This window comes from Gekko japonicus, unplaced genomic scaffold (genome assembly GCF_001447785.1).
Source record: "Gekko japonicus isolate JY-2015 unplaced genomic scaffold, Gekko_japonicus_V1.1 scaffold180, whole genome shotgun sequence".
Classification (NCBI taxonomy): domain Eukaryota; kingdom Metazoa; phylum Chordata; class Lepidosauria; order Squamata; family Gekkonidae; genus Gekko; species Gekko japonicus.
The window spans coordinates 863,519-882,203 of NW_015174278.1; the positions used below are offsets into that span (position 1 = coordinate 863,519).

General features: G+C 45.9%; 1 protein-coding gene across 1 annotated transcript; it reads right to left on the reverse strand.

Moving 5' to 3' along the window:
* Positions 1-9,664: 9,664 nt before the first annotated feature.
* Positions 9,665-10,672, reverse strand: LOC107121009 (platelet-activating factor receptor-like). The gene has a single exon (XM_015423824.1). It carries the CDS (start codon positions 10,670-10,672, stop codon positions 9,665-9,667), a length of 1,008 nt encoding a protein of 335 aa, XP_015279310.1.
* Between the last annotated feature and the right edge of the window lie 8,013 nt (positions 10,673-18,685).

Below are 18,685 nucleotides of genomic sequence, written 5' to 3' on the forward strand. Positions count from 1 at the left end.
GTTTGGGAAAGTATGCAAACATGGGGGGGGGGGAATCTCTTCAATATCCAGATAGGTCTAGATCTGTCCCTCTGCCTTCTATCAGAGCTGTCCCCTAAGGGTGATTCCAAGCTCCTTCCCTAAACTTCCACCTTCCATGAAACTATGTAAGTTTTTTCCTTACCGTGATATAAGAGAAAGTACGTGGTCGTAGTTCAGCCCAGTTGCTCAGTAAGCACATCAGCCTTTCAGGAATGCAAAGGAAATGGAATAGCCAACAAGCATCAGGACCATATATTTACATCTTATACAGTTACATTTTATTGTATTGATAGCTAATACATTTAAATAACTTTACAAATATGAGGATAAATTTAAGTATGAGGCATTATGTACTCTCTTCCCCACCCCCCAGTGCAACTCTTAGGCCATTTTCAAACTTCCTTTATATTCTGTTTTAGTAACTGGTAGCTAATGGATTTTCTCTGTCATTTCAGACAGACCTATTTTAGCAACTGGCTGCTAGCGGAATTTATTTACCTGTTCATACAAACTCACTTGCATTGGGTTAGCAAAGCCTGGTTGAGCTGCTCTTGAGCGAAACTGCTTTCTTCCATTTTCTACCCCAGTTTGGCGTAGTGGTTAGGAGTGTGGACTCTAATCTGGGAGGACCGGGTTTGGGTCCCCACTGTTCCACATGCAGCTGCTGGTGTGACCTTGGGTCAGTTACAAGTTGTTTCAGAGCTGTTCTCTCACAAGCAGTTCTCGAAAGATCTCTCTCAGCCCCACCTACCTCACAGGGTGACTGTTGTGGGGAGGGGAAGGGAAAGGAGATTGTAAGCCGCTCTGAGACTCCTTCAGGTAGTGAAGGGCAGGGTGCACATCCAATCTCTTCTTCTTCTTCGTTGTGCTTCTGAATTTCTATGGTGTGTTGTTTAAAATGTCCATAGCATGTCCTACAATGCCACTTTTTCGCCACACAATCTTCTGCGGACTTTTTATTTTAATGTTCTAAATTGAGTGCTATAGCGCTAAACCAATATAACATTTCAGTGCTACAGTGGCACCATTGAGAGTGCTAAACCAATATAACATTTCAGTGCTACAGTGGCACCATTGAGATGCCTTGATTCCATTGACTACTGCTGTGATCTCACTGTATCTCAATTGAGTCAAGGCATCTCAATAGTGCTGCTGTAGCACTGCAGTGCGATATTGGTTTAGCGTTATAGCGCTCGGATCTGCACTGGAGAGGGAGTGGGAGGACGCCTCCTCACTCTCTTGGAATTTTTAAACTTTTAGCTATTAACCTTAACGTTATTATTTTATTTTACTTAATCTAGTTTTATCTGGGCACCTACCTCCAGGAGGTGTCTTAAATCTGTGACTATTTTTAGCTTGGCGCTTTATGTTTTGTATTTAGTGCTATAGCGCTCGACTTAGAATGTTAAAAAAACAAACTCTGAGGAAGATTACATGGCAAAAAAGAGCGGGGAAAAGCAGCGCTGTTTGAAATGACCATGGTGCTTCAGAGATGGCTCATTAACAGAAGGAAATTTGCGGTATGAAGCCCCCATCCCTGTATCGCTTTACTTGAAATCGGGCCAACAATGAATAGCATCCAGTTTAGAATAGTAATGTGAAAATCTTTTTAGGCTCCACAGACTTCCTCCTATAGACCTACTTTGCAACTAGTAGGGTTCTCAACTTCCAGGTGTGGATCTCCCAGAATTTCAGCTGATCTCCAGACTGCAGAGATCAGCTCCCCCAGAGAAAATGGCTGTTTGGGGGGGGGGGGCTCTGTGGCATTATACCACACTTCCATAAACCACACCCTCCCCACCTTTCACTCCCAAATCTTCAGGAATTTCCCAACCGGGAGCTGGCATCCCTAACAGCTAGCAGTGTTATGTGTATTCCTTCCGAGGGATCCCCTGCTTCTCGGCCTCCCTCTTCTACACAGAGAACTTCATGAGAGAGCTGGGGCAGACGGGTTAATTCCCCATCCGCCCCCACATTTTTAGAACTAACTTTACCACTGACTGTTATAGAAGTTCTCATAAAATCTTTTTCAAAAAAAAAAATTTAAAGGAAAAAAAAATCCCAAACAGCCTTAGATACTCTGAGCACAGCCCTCCGGGAATGGCTTCCCCCACGAGTCCCTCTGAAACCAGTCAGAGCTGTACCATCATTTCAGTATGGCTTGTGCAGGGAAACTTGACGGTGGGACATGCCCCAAATCTTCTCACCCTCTGGGTCCAGCCTGTCCTAGCAGTGGAAGGAATGATAACACAACCTCATGTCTTAGTAATTTCTTGACAATTGGTGGGTCTCAAAGGCTTCTCCCAGGACTTGGAGCCACTCAGTCTGAGATCTATCTGTAGCTAGAGACACAAAGGGGCTGACACCCCCTCTTTTCTTGGGGCCTCAACTGTTTTCTCAATGCCCCACCAGGGAACTGAGAGACTGTCTTCTCTTGACCCCGGCCTCCGCCCACACCTTAGTTCTTAGCAATGTGCCTGGAAGCAGATTCCCTTCCACTTGAACGACAAACAAAATACTGTACAGCGACCGTGCCATGTGGTTCCATTTTTATTGTAACAAGATTTAGCCGTAATGGGGAAATGGTAATAATAACAATTAAAAAAATGACTCTTTGATTACTCCAAGCCTGGTGCATTGCTTGATAGGCATGCCAAGGGCCAGGTCAACTGTTGAAATCTTGCCTCTGGATTCTTACTTTCACTCCTCTGTGTGGGGGAAGGGAAGCTTGCAAATGGCAGGGCGGGGGGTTGCACCCTGGACATCACAGACACCGATTTAGAAGCCAGGGGCGGTGTGTGTCATGCGTGCCCTGGAAGGGTCTCATGTACCCCTTGAAGTGGCACAACCTCTCAAGGGGAGATCACCATCCCAGCACGGTTAAGCCTTTTGCAGGTCAAGATGTCTAACCCAAAAACTGAAAGGACATGCTTGGGTGAGTTTCCAAAAGCCAATCCAGGCATAGTTAAGAAGGAAGTGTTCATGGCAGGGCTGAGGAACCAGAGGAATGACTGCAGAGTCAGAAGCTGAAGCAGATGTAGATTAGGGTTGCCGTTTGCCTGCTATAAGTGGACAACTCTCCACCAGCACTCCCCATCCAGCACTGGCGCTCAGTGGAGTGGGAGGGGGGGAAACGGAGGGATGACATCACCATCTCAAGCAACTCTCTAGCACTCCTGCCTAATCTCTATGGTCTTTATCGTAGAGGTTGGGGGGAATTCTTAGACCATCACTTGACTCGGTGATGTCACTTCTGGGACTTCATCCAGAAGTGGCCACTCCCCCTACCCGGTGCTGCTCTGCCCCAACAAGTCATCACTAGTGCCAGGGTTAAGCCTGACAGCCCTAGCGCAAATTGGGGGATAGATAAGAGTGCCCAGCAGTGGTAAGCTACATGCAATAGGGACCCTAAGCTGGCGAACAAGAAGTTTCTGTAGACACATAAAGGGTATTAGCTCATCATTCTGGGTAGGGGCACAAGCAAGAAAAAGAGCCAGTAAAGTTACTGGGGCCAGCATGAAACAACAGTTTTGCAACAGAGGTAAGAGTAGCTCAAAGTTCCAGGATCCAGCCCAGCTCCTGGGAGGTCTGTGGTCTGAGTCCCCCATCCAATGGCCTTGATAGTGCATTCTCTCATTTCTGCTTTTGCCCTTCAGATGCTGCAAGGACCTTTGGCAGTCAAGATGGGGAGGGACGGAAGGGACAGCTTGCTGTTGCCAAGAAACCAAAGAGATGATCTCCCCCCTGGTCCTTTTGGTGTACCCTCAGAAAGAGGTCAAGGGAACCTGGTCAATGTGTAGGTTCTGTAGAGGAGGGAAGTTGGGGGTGGTCCTTCTTAATCCAAGCAGCCATGTAACTCGAGGTTGGGTCAGGAATTAAGAGCCTAGTACATGGTGGCTCAAGTGGTTAAGACGCTGAACTGCAGGCTATGGAAGGTCAGTAGTTCAGCAGTTCGAGACCCGAGTGTGCCGCATGACGGAGTGAGCTCCCGTCTCTGGTTCCAGCTCCTGCCAACCTAGCATTTTAAAAGCAAGAAATTGCAAGTAGATAAATAGGTACCACTTCGGAGGGAAGGGAACAGCGTTCCGTGCACCTTGGTGTTTAGTCATGCCGGCCACATGACCATGGAAACGTCTTCGGACAGCTCTGGCTCTTCGGCTTTGAAACAGAGATGAGCATCGCAAACCTAGAGTCGGATTCGACTGGATTTCGAGCAAAGGAACCTTTACCTTTACTTACATGGTAGGAGGCCTAGTAAGAAGACACACTATCACATATAGGTCCCCCAACCTGACTCTCTTCATGCATTGGCCTCTGAGTGGGTTTCTCTGCAGTAAAGCTAACACCATCGCGGACAACACAGAACTGAAATGAAGGCACTTGGTTTGTCATTATAAACATCTTTTTCATGCCCCTGCACCAGCCACCTTTTTTGCAAAGCAAAGTTCCCACAGTTCTTAAATACTTTCATCAACAGAACATAAACATTGGGCTTGAGAACTCAAATCATCTAGTCCAGCTTCCTGTTTCACAGCATATCCAGTCAGATACCCCTGGAAGGCCTATAAGCAGGGCATGGAAATGACATCCTCCCTGTTTTGTTGCCCTCCAACACTAGTAGTCAGAGGGTCACTGCCCCTGAACATGGAAGGTCCATTCAGGTATTGTGGCTAACAGCTTCTGATGGGCTCTTTTCTAGGGTTGCCAGCCTCCAGATGGGGGATTGCAGTTCTCCTGGAATCACAATTGATCTCCAGACGACAGCAACCAGTTCTCGCAGGGAAAAAATGACAGGTTGGGAGGGTAGACTCTATGACATCACATCCTTGCAGTGCTCCCTCCCCTCCTCACCCTTCTCAGGCTCCACCCACGAATCTCCAACACTTTGCCAAGCTGGAGTTGGCAACCCTACAAGAATTTGCCCAATTCTCCTTTTAAAGCCAACTAAATTCCTGCTGGGAGCTGCGGTGGCTCAAGTGGTTAAGACGCTGAACTGCAGGCTGTGGAAGGTCGGTAGTTCAGCAGTTCGAGACCCGAGTTCGAAAGCAAGGAAGTGCAAGTAGATAAATAGGTACCACTTCGGTGGGAAGGTAACAGCGTTCCGTGCGCCTTGGTGTTTAGTCATGCCGGCCACATGACCACGGAAAGGTCTTCGGACAGCGCTGGCTCTTCGGCTTTGAAACGGAGATGAGCACCGCAACCCTAGAGTCGGACTCGACTGGCTTTCGAGCAAGGGGACCTTTACCTTTTTAATTTCCTGCTGATCTCTGCATTCCAATGATCACTGCAGTGAATTACACAAGTTTAGTACTGTCAGAGTGACGATGTAATTGCTTTTCTCTTTCCTGAATCTGTTGTTATTGTTGTTAGCCATTCAGACATGTCCAGAATCTACTGCCCATCAACTAGACAGGAGAAACAGCTTTTTTCCTGCTCTCTCTCCCCACCCTGTGCATAATGTTATAATCATGTGTGTGTCCCCCCCCCTTAATATTCATTTTGCTACATTAAAGAGGCTCAAACGTCTTAGCCTTTGCCCTGACCTGGATAGCCCCGGCAAGCCTGATTTCATCAGATCTCAGAAGCTACTTGGATGGGAGATCTCCAAGGAATACCAGTGCCGGGATGCAGAGGGAGGCTATGGCAAGCCACCTCTCTGAAATGCCCAAGTCCCACTAGGGGTTGCCAGAAGTCAACCATGACTTCCAGGCACATGCACATATGCGCGCACACATAAAAACACCAAAAAACCCACAACCTCTTAGGCAGGGCTCTTTTTGTAGAAAAAGCCCAGCAGGAACTTATTAGCATAATAGGCCACATCCAACAGCAGGAACTCATTAGCGTATTGGGCCACACCCCTGACAGCACAGCTCATTATATTTATATTTATTTATTTATAGTTTCGATTTATTATACCGCCCTAACCCCCGTGGGGGTCTCTGGGCGGTTTACAGTAAGTGTGCTAGTCACTTTTTTTTTTTTTGTACTACCCTAACTAAGGCCACATTTCATTGGGGGGGATGGGACTACTTACCGACACCCAGTGGTATTTTTGCTGTTCTCTTCTGCTTGGCTCAGCTCTTCCCGGCGAGATTAGCACATTAGGACGCACCCACATGTTACCAGAAGTGTGCTCATCCAGCCACACCCACCTTTTGCTTGTTATTCTGTTTACCTTGTTTGTTGTCAAAACCCAGGGCTTTTTTGTAGCAGGAACTCCTTTGCATGTTAGGCCACACACCCCTAATGTAGCCAATCCTAATGAGTTTCTGCTGTTGGGTGTGGCCTATTATGCTAATGAGTTCCTGCTGGGCGTGGCCAACCTCCTGCTGAGCGTGGCCAACTTGGGAGCCAGCCGGAACTTCGTTCCTGTGCATTCTTGCCCAAAAATAGCCCTGCTCTTAGGCTTCCATTGTAGGGAAGGTGTTCCAGCTCCTTGATCATTATGGTTGCTCCCTTACAGCACTTCAACATCCTTTTGAGGAAAAAACCAGAACTGTACGTTCCATTTCCAATACAGATTTATACAAGGATATTACAATACTGGTCATTCTGTTTTTAGTCCTTTCCCTGATGATCCCTAACATAGATTTGACCTATTTCACAGGAGCGACACAGAGTCAACATTTTCACTGAGCTATCCACCACAACCCTAAGATCTCTTTCCCAGTCACTCAGTGGCAGTTCAGACCTCATAGCATTAGGATTTTTCACCCCAATGTGCATCGATTTACATTTATACAAATACAAAGTTTGGTGCAGTATTTATACAAATATACAAGGTTTGGTGTAGTGGTTTAAGTGTGCGGACTCTAATCCGGGAGAACCGGGTTTGATTCCCCGCTCCTCCACTTGCACCTGGCTGGATGACCTTGGGCAAGCCGTAGTTCTAATAAGAGCTGTTCTTAAAAAAAAGAGCAGTTTCTGTCAAGAGCTCTCTCAGCCCCGCCTACCTCACAGGGTGTCTATTGTGGGGAGGGGAAGGGAAAGGAGTTTGTAAGCCGCTTCTTCTTCTTCTATAATTTGCTTCATTGTGATCCACTCATCCAGTTCAGAGAGATTCTTTTGGACATTTTTGCAATCTGCTTTGGTTGGGTAATATCATGTTATTTGCCAGTCTGATTGCATCACTATTCATGTCCAATTCCAGATCATTTATGAACAACTTAAACTGCACAGATCCCAATATGGATTCCCATGGAGCCCTACAGCTAACTTCTCTGTCTTGTGAGGACTGCTCATTTACTCCTCTGCTTCCTCTTGCTTCCCTTGTTTCTAATCCACAACCCATCCTACCACTGCTAAACTTACTCTGAAGCCTTTGATCAGGGCTCACAGCATCGGCATACCCTGAGGTAGGACAGCTCCCAGGGTTTCTGGTGGGGCCCACTGCCATCGAACCCCATCTACACACCTTACCTACTGCTTACCCTTTCCCCTCCTGCTCACAAGTGCTCCAGTACCTGTGCTTCTAGCTAAACATGCAGCCCAGCATTGTTAGGAAAGACTGTGCAGGTGGTCCATGTAGCACTGACAACTCTGGGTTGGGAAATTCCTGGAGATTTGAGGGGGGTGGAGCCTGGGGTGGGCAGGGTTTGGGAAGAGGAGAGACCACAGCAGCAGGGCATAATGACATAAAGTCTACCCTTCAAAGTAGCCCTTTTATCCAAGGGAAAGGATCTCTGTAGAGATCAACTGTAATCCCGGGAGATCTCCAGGCCCCACCTGGAAGTTGGCAATCCTAGGTGAGTGGCTCGTGGCAGCACCTCCAACTACATACACTGCCTTGTGCTATTAGGCAGAGGGCATATGCAGGCCATGAGTGCAGGTGGTGGGAAGTCTCTCAAGCACGGGAAGGACACAGAGACAGGAGGGGGGGTGCGTGGGGGGTGGGGGTAGAAAGGGGGATATGACTGGTAGGGCCTAGTGGTAGGCAAAGTAGGGGGCCATGGGAAGTCTCTGCCCAGGGGTCTCCAAAACGTGGATCTACCACTGCCTTTATAAGGGACTGTGTCAAAAGTTATTAGGCTGCCCAAAGCACATTGTGTCTACTGAATGACCCTTGTTTGTTCAACCTCTCAAAGAATTCCAAAAGATTAGTGAGACAGGGCTTTCCTCTACAGAAGCTATGCTGCAGCTTCCTCAGCAGGGTTTGTTCCTCTATGTGCTTAGTCACTCTATCTTCAATAACTGTTTTCATCATTTTCCCCTGAACAGATATTAGACTAACTAGCCTGTAATGTCTGGCATCTTTTCCTGATCCAGTTTTCAAAATCAGGATTATATTGGCTCCTTTTCCAACCCTATGGTAGGCAGGCTGGTTTTAATGACAATTGCCTGTATTTGTTAGGAGATCAAGAATTTCACACTGTTTAGGAGCTCTTGAGGCTACGCCATCTGGACCCAGAGACTTCTTAATTTGTCCATAAACCCTTGGATTTCAATTACCCAGTTCTATTTAACTTCCGATGCCTTTCCCAAAAACAAAACCTGTGAGATGAGTGACTGCCCTACATTTTCTCAAGGAAAACCAGCACAAGGAATTCATTCCATTTCTGTGCAATTTCCCTCTCTTCCTTGACCAGTCCTTATGCCCCATTCTCTCTCTCTCTCTCTCTCTCTCTCTCTCTCTCTCTCTCTCTCCCTCCCTCCCTCTGGCTGCTTATCATATATGTCAATAAATTCTTATTATCTTTAACATCTTTAGTAATCTTCTTCTTACATTCTCAGTTCATCTCCTTTATTGTTAACTTACATTTGTTTTACCAGGCCCTGTGCTCCTTCTCATTCACCTTGCTTGGTCAAGTCTTCCACTTTTTAAATGAAACGTTCTTGACTATTTTGGCTTCCTTGACTTTGTTAGTTAACCGCGCTGGCATCCTCTTAGATCGGGTGGCACCAATGCTCCCTCTAAGCTGTGGAGTCTTGTGAGCAAAAATTCTACTTTGTGAGCTACTGGCATTAAAGTTGTGAGCGAGGACTTTGGCTGCTGCACGAATCAGTTTGCCCTGGAGCCATCCTTCCTGAGCTAAGATAAAAATGTGTGAGCCAGAAGCTAAAAAACTGTGAGCTAGCTGACACTCACTCAGCTTAGAGGGAACACTGGATGGCACCTTTCCTAATGAGTGGTATACAATCTCTCGGAAACTGCATCCACAGATTATCGGACACTGTGCTATTGTTGCACTATAGCAAACATTTGCCATTAGATTTTCCTGTACGGACAGGCGAATCCAGATTCTAATGAGTGCTGCAATGCAACAATATACAATATACAATGACGTATGGATGCAATTGGGAATAAACCCCAGAGGGAGCTTTGTGACATTTGTGACATTTGCAGTGGGCTTGTGGAATGGCTGATCACTTGATTTGACTCACAGCTCTGGATCCCTGACCATGAAAACCCCATTTCAACTGATGCGTTTCTTCCAAACGATAGGCAGGAAGAAAGGTCTGACTTAAAACCCAACACGACTGCTATTTTCCTAAGGCCTGTCCCATAAAGGAAAAGAAGCATTCCTGCCCATGGGGCAGGTTCCAGTCAAAACAAAAGAGTCCAGAAGGCAGAGTGGAGGGTCACGACACGGCCATCTGATGAAGACTGGGTGAAGCCTCACTTCTTCTCCCATAGCTTTAGCTATGAGGAAATTAAAGAAGATGATCTGATATTGAGTGGAAATCTGTTTTCTGGTAGGGTTGGTGGCAGCAGAGGGGAGGGGAGTGGGAGGCAGTGTGTAAACTTGCGCACCATCCTCCACAAGTCAGTCCGGAAGCGCTTGATGGAGAAGCAATAGATAAGTGGGTCGATGCAGCTGTTGAGGCTCAGCAGAGCTACACTGAGCATATGTAGGTTATCCAGAAATGACGGAGGCCTGCAGAAGGAAACAGACTTCCAGGCAGCTACCCAAGGAACCAGGGAGAGGTGATAAGGGGCCACACAGACCACAAACACCAAGAGCATGCCCAAGACCATGGCACAAGCCCGCCGCCGGTGTCCTCCTTGGCAGGTGCTGGCTGCAGCCGAGAGGGATCTCATGATGGACATGTAGGCCCCTAACACCACCAGGAAGGAGGCCACAAAGAGCGCCACCATGGCGTAGGCATAACTCCTCCGGCCTGAGTGCTGCTCAAAGCATTTTGTGCTTTCAGGTCCTTCCTGGTGGGTCTGCTGGGTGGTCAAGGAGGGGACGGCACAAGCAGAGCACAACAGCCAGGCCACAGCGCATCCCATGAGCGCCCCCGGAGGCTTGTTCAATGCCAGCTGCAGCTTAGCAACCGTACAGTAGCGGTTCAAACTGATGAGGGTCATGAAGGCCATGGCGCTATAAGTGGCCAAGTAGTAGGTAGCACCAGCCAAGCGGCAAACCACCTCTGGAAGTTCCCAGTTGCCACCTGCCAGGTAGTAGGGGATCCAGAAGGGCAAGGTGAGGTTGAAGAAGATGTCAGCCAGAGTGAGGTTGATGAGGTAGATGCGGATGGCCTTCCTCACCCGTCCGCTCTGCAGAAAGACAAGCAAGGCTGCCAGATTGCCTGGCAACCCCACACACAACACCAAGCAATAGATGGCTGGCACCAGGATGAACTGCATGGGGTCACTGGGCTGGCACTGCCCAGCTACTAGCCATGAAGCCGTGGAGTTGTCCATCCCAATGAAGCTGCAAGACAGTGAAAATAGTGTCAGCCAAAATAAAGGAAGATGCAGGGAGAAATGAGGGAGACGGCCAGAGAAGATGACTCACCTGTTTCTAGGAGCTGATTAATGGGTGGACAAAATTTTGGGTGGATGGGTGGACAGATGGATGGGCAAAAGACAATCTGTATGGATGATGACTAGAAGTGTGCATTTGGATATTTTGGAACTAAAATGGTCTCTGAAATTCCCTTTATAGTTTTGGACCAGAACTACCCAATCTGAAAATAACAGGGCAATTCAGGCACTGTTTCAGTTTCTAAATATCTGAATGCACACTCCTAGGACAGAAGATGGAATGGAGAAGGGGATGGAAAGACAGAACACTTCCTATCTACATAATGTTTACCCCACTCCTCCTCTAAGGAGCACACGACAGCGTACATCTACATTACCCTCACAACATACCTGGGAGGTAGGTTAGGCTGAGAGATGGAGCAACTGGCTCAGAATCAGCCATTGGGTGGCACGGTTGAGTGGGGGATTTTTACTCAGAGCTCTCTCATGCTAGTCCAAGACCACTGCACCACATTTTGTCAATAGATGGTATATGGATTTTTTAAAAAAGCAAGACACCATGAATGGATGGATAGACTGATGGACCTTTATGGATGGGCCCTTGGTAGATGATTGAATGGATCAATGGACCTTTATTATGAATTGATGGGTAGACTGGATGGATACACGGACACATGGAGAGACTGATGGACCTTTGTCAATGGGCCTTTATGAATGGATGGGAGAGATGAACTAACCTTTGTGAATGGATGGATGGAGGGACCTTTGTGAATGGACGGGAGCATCCATCTACAGAGGCAACAAATCTCTGCATACCAGTGCTGGAAGGCAGTAGCAAGGGAAGGCCTCAGCCTCTATGCCCTGTTTGGCCCTCCAGGACAAGTGGTTGGCTGCTGTGTGAGACAGGATGCTGGACTAAATGGACCATTGGTCTGATCCAGGCAGGCTCTTCTTGTGTTCTTACCTTCTGTCTAAATGGATAGATGAGCCTTTATGAATAGACAGATGGATGGACCTTTGTGAATAAATATCATAGAGAGGGAATTGATGGATGGAGAAACAGAAGGTAATTTGAATAGCCGTAAAGACACTTTGGGGATAGATGAACAATATGGTACAAAGATGAATGAATTCACAGACACTGATAGACAGGAAAGGCAAGATAATAGGAGGGCATGGGTGGATGGACACACACAGGCAAAAGAGGGGATGTGTTGAGAGAAAGGCAGGCAGGCAGAAGCGATTGCAGCAGGTGTAGCTGCCTGAACCTTCCCCACCCCCAGTAATCTCCAGCTGGGGCAAGGACAATTTAAGCCAAGAAAATCTCCACTCGCATTCCAGGAAGCCGGAGTCTCTCCTCCCGGCCCCGCTCTCTGTATTCTGCTCTGAGGTTTGGAGACGGGTTATTCAGGGATGTACAGAACCACACAGCTGCAAAGAGATGCATCCAAGGGCTGCCGCCCACTGCTGGAGACACGACTCCTGGCTCCAGCCCACAGCTGCTGGGGCTTAACACCAGCAAGGCCCCTGTGCCAGAATGTCTCCCTGGCTCCAGCCACAGATCACCTGTTGTAATCCCAGGATCCCTGCCAAACCAGAAGCACAGCTGAGGCCAGGGAGAGCAGACGTTTCTCATTTGATAAGCCTGCCCCACTCTGTCCCCTTCATCTGCTTCCTGTCTTCTCTCAGATTTAAAAAAAGAAAAAAGAAACCTAATCCAAAATATTTATCCAACCTGAAATTTAGTGTGAGTGATTTTTTTTCCCCCCACATGGAAAAATTAGAGGTTGTTGGGACAGAGAATTTGACTTCTCGGTAGACAAATTCAAGCCAGGCAGGCTTTCTACTCAATAATATGTGTATTATTTATAGTACAGAGCATGATGCGGCCAAAAATTATGCCTTTAACTTCCAATTGATTTCAAAGGGAAAGCTGCTTTAATTCATTGATATAATCAGGGCTTCTTTTGTAGAAAAAGCCCAGCAGGAACTCATTAGCATAATAGGCCACACCCAGCACCAGAAACTCATTAGCATTTTAGGCCACACCCCTAACAGCACAGCTCATTAGCTTATTAGGCCACACCCCCATGCATTCCCTTGGCTGCGGGGAGCCCGGGCAAGCCGGCCCTTAGAGGGTAGGGGAGGCAGTTTAAACTCCCTTCCCTTGGCTTGCCCTTGGACAGGCTGGGGAAGGCACGGGGAGGCATTTAAATGTCTCCCCGATCCTTCCAGGGGGCCCCCTGGCCCGCCCGCCTCAGAGTCGCTGGGGGGTCACTCTCCAGGCCTTCCCTCTGTAGCCACGCACTCAGAGGTTTTGGCTGTAGTGGGCGTGGCCAACTCTGAAGCCAGCCGGAACTCCGTTCCTGTGCGTTCCTGCCCCAAAATAGCCCTGGATATAATGATACTACCCCCTTTTTTTTAAATGTCAGAGAAGTTTCAAACCGTTCCAAACTGTATCAACAACCGTAGGATGGGAGACAGCATGGGTAAGGTGCCACTGACATCTGACTTGGCTTCAACTGTGCAGACTGGTTTTTCAGGAGTGGCCTGTTCTAAACAAACTGAAGGAGATCATTTCAAAAAGAGCCCTGCGGCTCTCCAAAAGTTATAGCCGGGGTTGCCAGGCAAAGCAACTGATGGGAGTCCAGGAGAGCAGGGACATGGGCAACATCAGCAACAGCTTGATGTCACTTCCAGGGAAAAATCAGGAAATGACATCACGCCCCCTACAAATGGCCAGAAACTCTTTGGTTTCACCACAGGATTTCCAACCATTCCTGTCACTTCCAGGTTTCCCCCAGAAATTATGTCACACTGTCTTTTGCTGTTGGGAGACCTGCAATCCTGTTTATATCTGCATGCCCATATATACACTATCCATCAGAAACCCAAGTTCAGTGCTTACACTGTCTGCTTCTATGTCATTTAAACACATTCCCTTATACAATCCATTACATTCTCAGGGCTTGGGTGTTCTGTACATTTTTAAAAAAATTAAAATCAAAATAAACCATATTCTGAATCTGTATAGATCTTAAGAGTTGCCAGCTTTTTTTTTCTTGGCCCTGTTCTTGTGCCTTTAACACCAGCCTGGCATGCAGCAGTTAAACTTTTTCCTGACATCAAGTGATGGTGAATGCTCAGCTTGCCATATTTCTGCCTCTCAGGCTAGTGGTAAAGGCACAGGAGCAGAGTTATTCAAGAACACAGGAAACTCTGAGGGATCTATTAACTCAGAAAACTGGTTCTAAGGACAAATAAACATTCAATGTCAATAGACTTTAAGCAAAACTGTGCGGCACTAGAATCTAAAGAATGAGAGTTTCTTTTTATAAGAGTAAAACCAGGGGTTTGCTCCAAATTCTACTGCCCTCACAAACCCATCTTCTCTGCCCATCCAACACTTCCCTGAGATGGGAGGTGGATTTTCTTTATATATTTTCAAAAAGAAAAAAAAGTTGTTCATCTTACATGAACAAAGGTGTACAAATTTTAAAATCACTTAACAATTCTTCATCTTATAGGTTCCTAATGGTAAAAAGTCCTAGGCACCAAAACATACACCAAACCTACCTCACAGGATTGTTGTGAGGATAAAATAGCAGAGAACTGTGTAAGCTGCTCTGGGTCCCCCGTTGGGGAGAAAGGTGGGATATAAATAAAGTAAATAAACAAATAAATAAACTTTGAGTTTCACTATAGGGTTCTAGAAGTTTCTATAGATAAAGAAGGAAATAAAAGATTTTACCCTTTGTTCCCTGGAAATCTCTCCTGGAAAGAGAGCAGCCCCACCTAGGATGGAGAGCCTGGAGACAGTTTCATTTCAATCACTTACCTAGCCGATACAGCCTGAATCCCTCAGGGGGTGCCTGGATATGAATCCGTCTGTCCGCTCCGCAGTGTTCAGCAATTGTGCTTCCAGAAAGCAGAACAGCTCTCTCGACAGGCCAGCAAACAAACTCTGGTCATTTATGGGGTTATTTATCACAACTGAGTCATTTTCTGCACCAGCTGGGGAATATGCTACAGGGATAAAACAGGCCAGCAAGAAACAGTTGTCCTATTATTCACAAAAGAAGCAAAGCCCAACTTGGGCCACAGAGGATGGCGTGGGAGAAAGGGGCTTCTTTTGGCTCAGAGTGTGTGTGTGTGTGTGTGCAAGTGAGGGGGGATAGGGCCATGGAAGCTACTACTTCAAAGTTAAAAGTGTGGGTCATGTGAGGATTGTCCTTATAAAGCATTAATTGATGAAGTTCCCCAAGGCTATTTATTCTCTGGGAGGAGGGGGGGGGTATAGCTTGCACCTGTCCACAAACTGCAGAGAAAAAGCCACAGGCGCTTTGTGAGGTCCCCTTATAAAGGTGAACCCTAGCCAAATGGAATGCCATCTTGGCCACTCAGATTTGGCATGAGACATTACCAAAGACATGTATACAACACGTAAGAAGCAAGATGATTTTGCTTAATTTGACACACTTGAAGGAGTCCATGTGGGGGCCTCAGGTATGGCTAGGGAAATGATGGAAGGAGCAGGGGCGGACCGTCTCTTTCACTTACTGGGTCCAGGGCTATCGCAACTTCCCAACCTAGCCCTAGGAAGGAAGGAAGGCGGTTAGAGTGGATTAAGTATCTTTCTGATGAAGAAGGACAAGAATTTGGGAGCATAAGGAAAAGGTTACTGAGCAAAGGAAAGTAGGAATTTTATAAACATATCAAAGGTGCTGAGACAGAATATGGCTGACAGATAACAAATAAAGAAGGTAGACACATAAAAGACCAAGATAAAAGAGAGAAGCAGCAGCTAGAAAAGGACAGGAGAAAGAAGCTCTCTCTACCCCACCAACTCAAAATTAATTTCAAGCAGGACTAATGGTTGCTACTTCCAGAGTTTGGATTCGTGTGAACTTGTCATTTGACACAGGAAAAAATAAAAACATATTGGGGGTCACTAATAAGCAATTCTCAGTACCTACTCCAAAAAGTCCCCAAGTTTCTTTAGGGAAAACTAGGGATGCCAGCCTCCAGGTAGGACCTGGGGATCCCCTGGAATTACAACTCATTTCCAGACTACAGAGACCAGTTCCCCTGGAGAAAATGGATGCTTGGGAGGCTGGACTCTGCATTGTACCCCACTGAGGTCCCTGTCCTCCCAGGCTCCAAATCTACAGGAATTTCCCAACCTGGAGCTGACAACCCTACCCCCACTCCTGCCACTGGTAGGGGGGATCTGGCAACCCTAGGGAAAACTATGGGTGGTGTCAAGCTGCCTCAAACTGGTTTCAAGCTTGTTTTCAACCTGTTTAAATATGTAGTTCATTGATTTAAGTAATGTAAGAAATGTGTTCCAAATAAACTACTCAAGGCAGGGAGCACAACAGAAATACCCATAAGACCAATTCCAAAAGCCCTTGCAATACAATGCCAGCACAAACCACTGAAAAACATTAATTGGGCTGGTTCCGGTTCTGGCCTCAGCGAGGGCAGACGTGTGGTGAGCTCCCTCTCCATGCAAGCCTTTCCGTATAACTTTTCAAAGGGATTTTCAACGCCAAAAAATCTCCCGGAGAGAGATTTCTAGCAAGGGGCTTTTTGCTGGCAGAGACGGGGGGGGGGCCTCCTCAGCTGCATCTCAGCTCTGTCCCAAGGCAGAAAGTATACAGAGCTTCAACGAGACGCAAGTCACGCCAAGCACAAGAGGGGTCCAGTTGAATCAAGAGGAGTCCAAGGAGGCAAGAAGATAAACTCAACAGGATAAGCAACTGAAGTTAAGTATAACTATGGAATTTAAAGGTTAAAAAAATTAAACTTACTGCAATTGAAGGCTTGGGAAGGCCAGAGTCACGGTACGGCAGTTTGAAGGTGTGGGACGAAACCGACTCAGATAGACAAGAAGGAGAAAAGGTGGGGTGAAAGCTTCTCCAAAGCGACCATAGAAAAGATATACAACGGTATATTGGGGAAGAATACTTGCCTGAGAAAAAGCAAAGGGGAAAGGATTGCAGCAGTGTGAAAGGTCTACACTTAGTGGTTTGTTTTTTTCTTCTTCTGTTTCTCTCTTTGGGTGCGCCGGGATTGCGGAGTGAAGTGCCGAAAGGATGCCATTAGTGGGAAAGGAGAACAAAGGCAAGGAGGCGGGACGCGTCGGCATGGGGACAGATGTGGAGCATGGAACATAGGAGCGCACAGGAGAGCGGCACGACAGACTGGCAGTGAAGGAACACTGGAAGAACAGAAAAGAAGGGCAGAAGGAAGAAACGAGACACTTGTAACAGAGTTGAACGAATAGAAGTAGAGAACAACGGAGAAGGTAGAAAGATAGAAATGGATACATAACAAACAACCAGAGGAACTAAGAGCAGACACTCAAAGGAAGAAAGAAAGATTTGCCATAGAAATCTTTATATTTATACTTCTGGTCTAAATAGCATATAGTATTACTATTACTGTTATCAGTCACTGTGATTGCAGAGAGGGTGTAAGGGGGTACCTGAGTGTAAAGGGTAAAAAATAAGGGGGGAAAGAAAAGAGAAGAAAAAATTTAAAAAAGAGAGAGACAACTACAAGTTTAAACAGCGCATCTAAGAAAAATAATAAGGTTAATCTTTATGGTGACATGGGTAGGCAATAAAATAAGAAGTAAGTTAAACTAGAAAAAAAGAGGTGTGCAAAGGAGTATATTAGTTAATTAACACCAAATAGAAATCTATTATTATAAATTTAAGAATCATTGGTTTAAATGGCGTCAGGTTCTAGGAAAGGTTCAGCGACATCCCCGGGTCTTGGGGGAGGAATGAGTCAATTAAAAGCAGGCACTACAAATGTTTCACAGCTAACCTTGAAGGATTTGTTTATATACTATAATAGTACTGTAAATGATATGTAAATGACAGTATTGTAAATGATATGGTTCCAGTGCCCCTTTTCTTTTTGTTGTCACAGGTATTTTGACATCGCTGCTGCTATTTTAAAATGTAACAATATATAACTACACAATGATGATAATAAAATTTACTATTAAAAAAAAAAAACTTAAGAAAAGTGGCATTACATTTAGATGGTTAATACCTGAAGAAATATTATTCCATTTTGAAGGGAAAAGGTTCAGATTAGACTCAACATTTAAAGTAGATAACTTTCTTGAAAATTATGGAGATGATTTGGGCTGGCAGTGGGGAGAAGATGAGGATGAGGAAAAAAGTAAGGAAGAAGAAGAAGGGGAAGAGACAGAAGAAGAAAGCGAGGTTCAAGGAAAAGAAAAAGAACAGGGTGCGGCTGGCAAAAAGTCAGGAAAGAAAAAAAGAGGACGTGGAACAATGGTGTCACAAATTTTAACAAGATTCCAGTACAGAGCCAGAGGAAAAGACAATAGAAATAAACATGAGTAAGGGGAAGAAAATACTTTCGATCAACAGTCCCCAGAAAAGAAAGAAAATATTCCATCAAATAGGCAAATTAAAAGCAGATATAGTATGTCTCCAAGAGACCCATATAAAAAAAGTGGATGTCAAATACTTGGTCAACAGAAAATTAGAAACAGCATTTATTGCTGCAGATATTAAAAAGAAGAGAGGAGTAATGACCTATGTTAAAGACCATATACATGCAGAGCTGTTTTATATATCGGAAGATGGAAGAATAGTAGCAACAATCATAAACAGAAATGGGAAATAGACATTATTAGTTAATATTTATGCACCAAACCAAAAACAGGAGAATTTTTATAAAGAATTACAGGAAGTACTTAAAATGAAAGAATTTGAAAGTATTTGTATAGTGGGAGACTTCAGTGGTGTTTTAGATCCAGAATTTGATAGAAAAAGCTTAAATAAGGGGCGGAGCCTGGCGTTCCAAAATGGTGGACGCATAGAAGATTAGCTCTCCCACCTCGCCCTTAAAAATCCAAAAACAACCTAGAAGACGAAATTGGTCCGCTGCCACTTAACTAAT

What these genes read in the sequence shown, in the direction of transcription:
- LOC107121009 (XM_015423824.1), bottom strand. Translation starts at nt 10,672, where the DNA reads ATGGACAACTCCACGGCTTCATGGCTAGTAGCTGGGCAGTGCCAGCCC.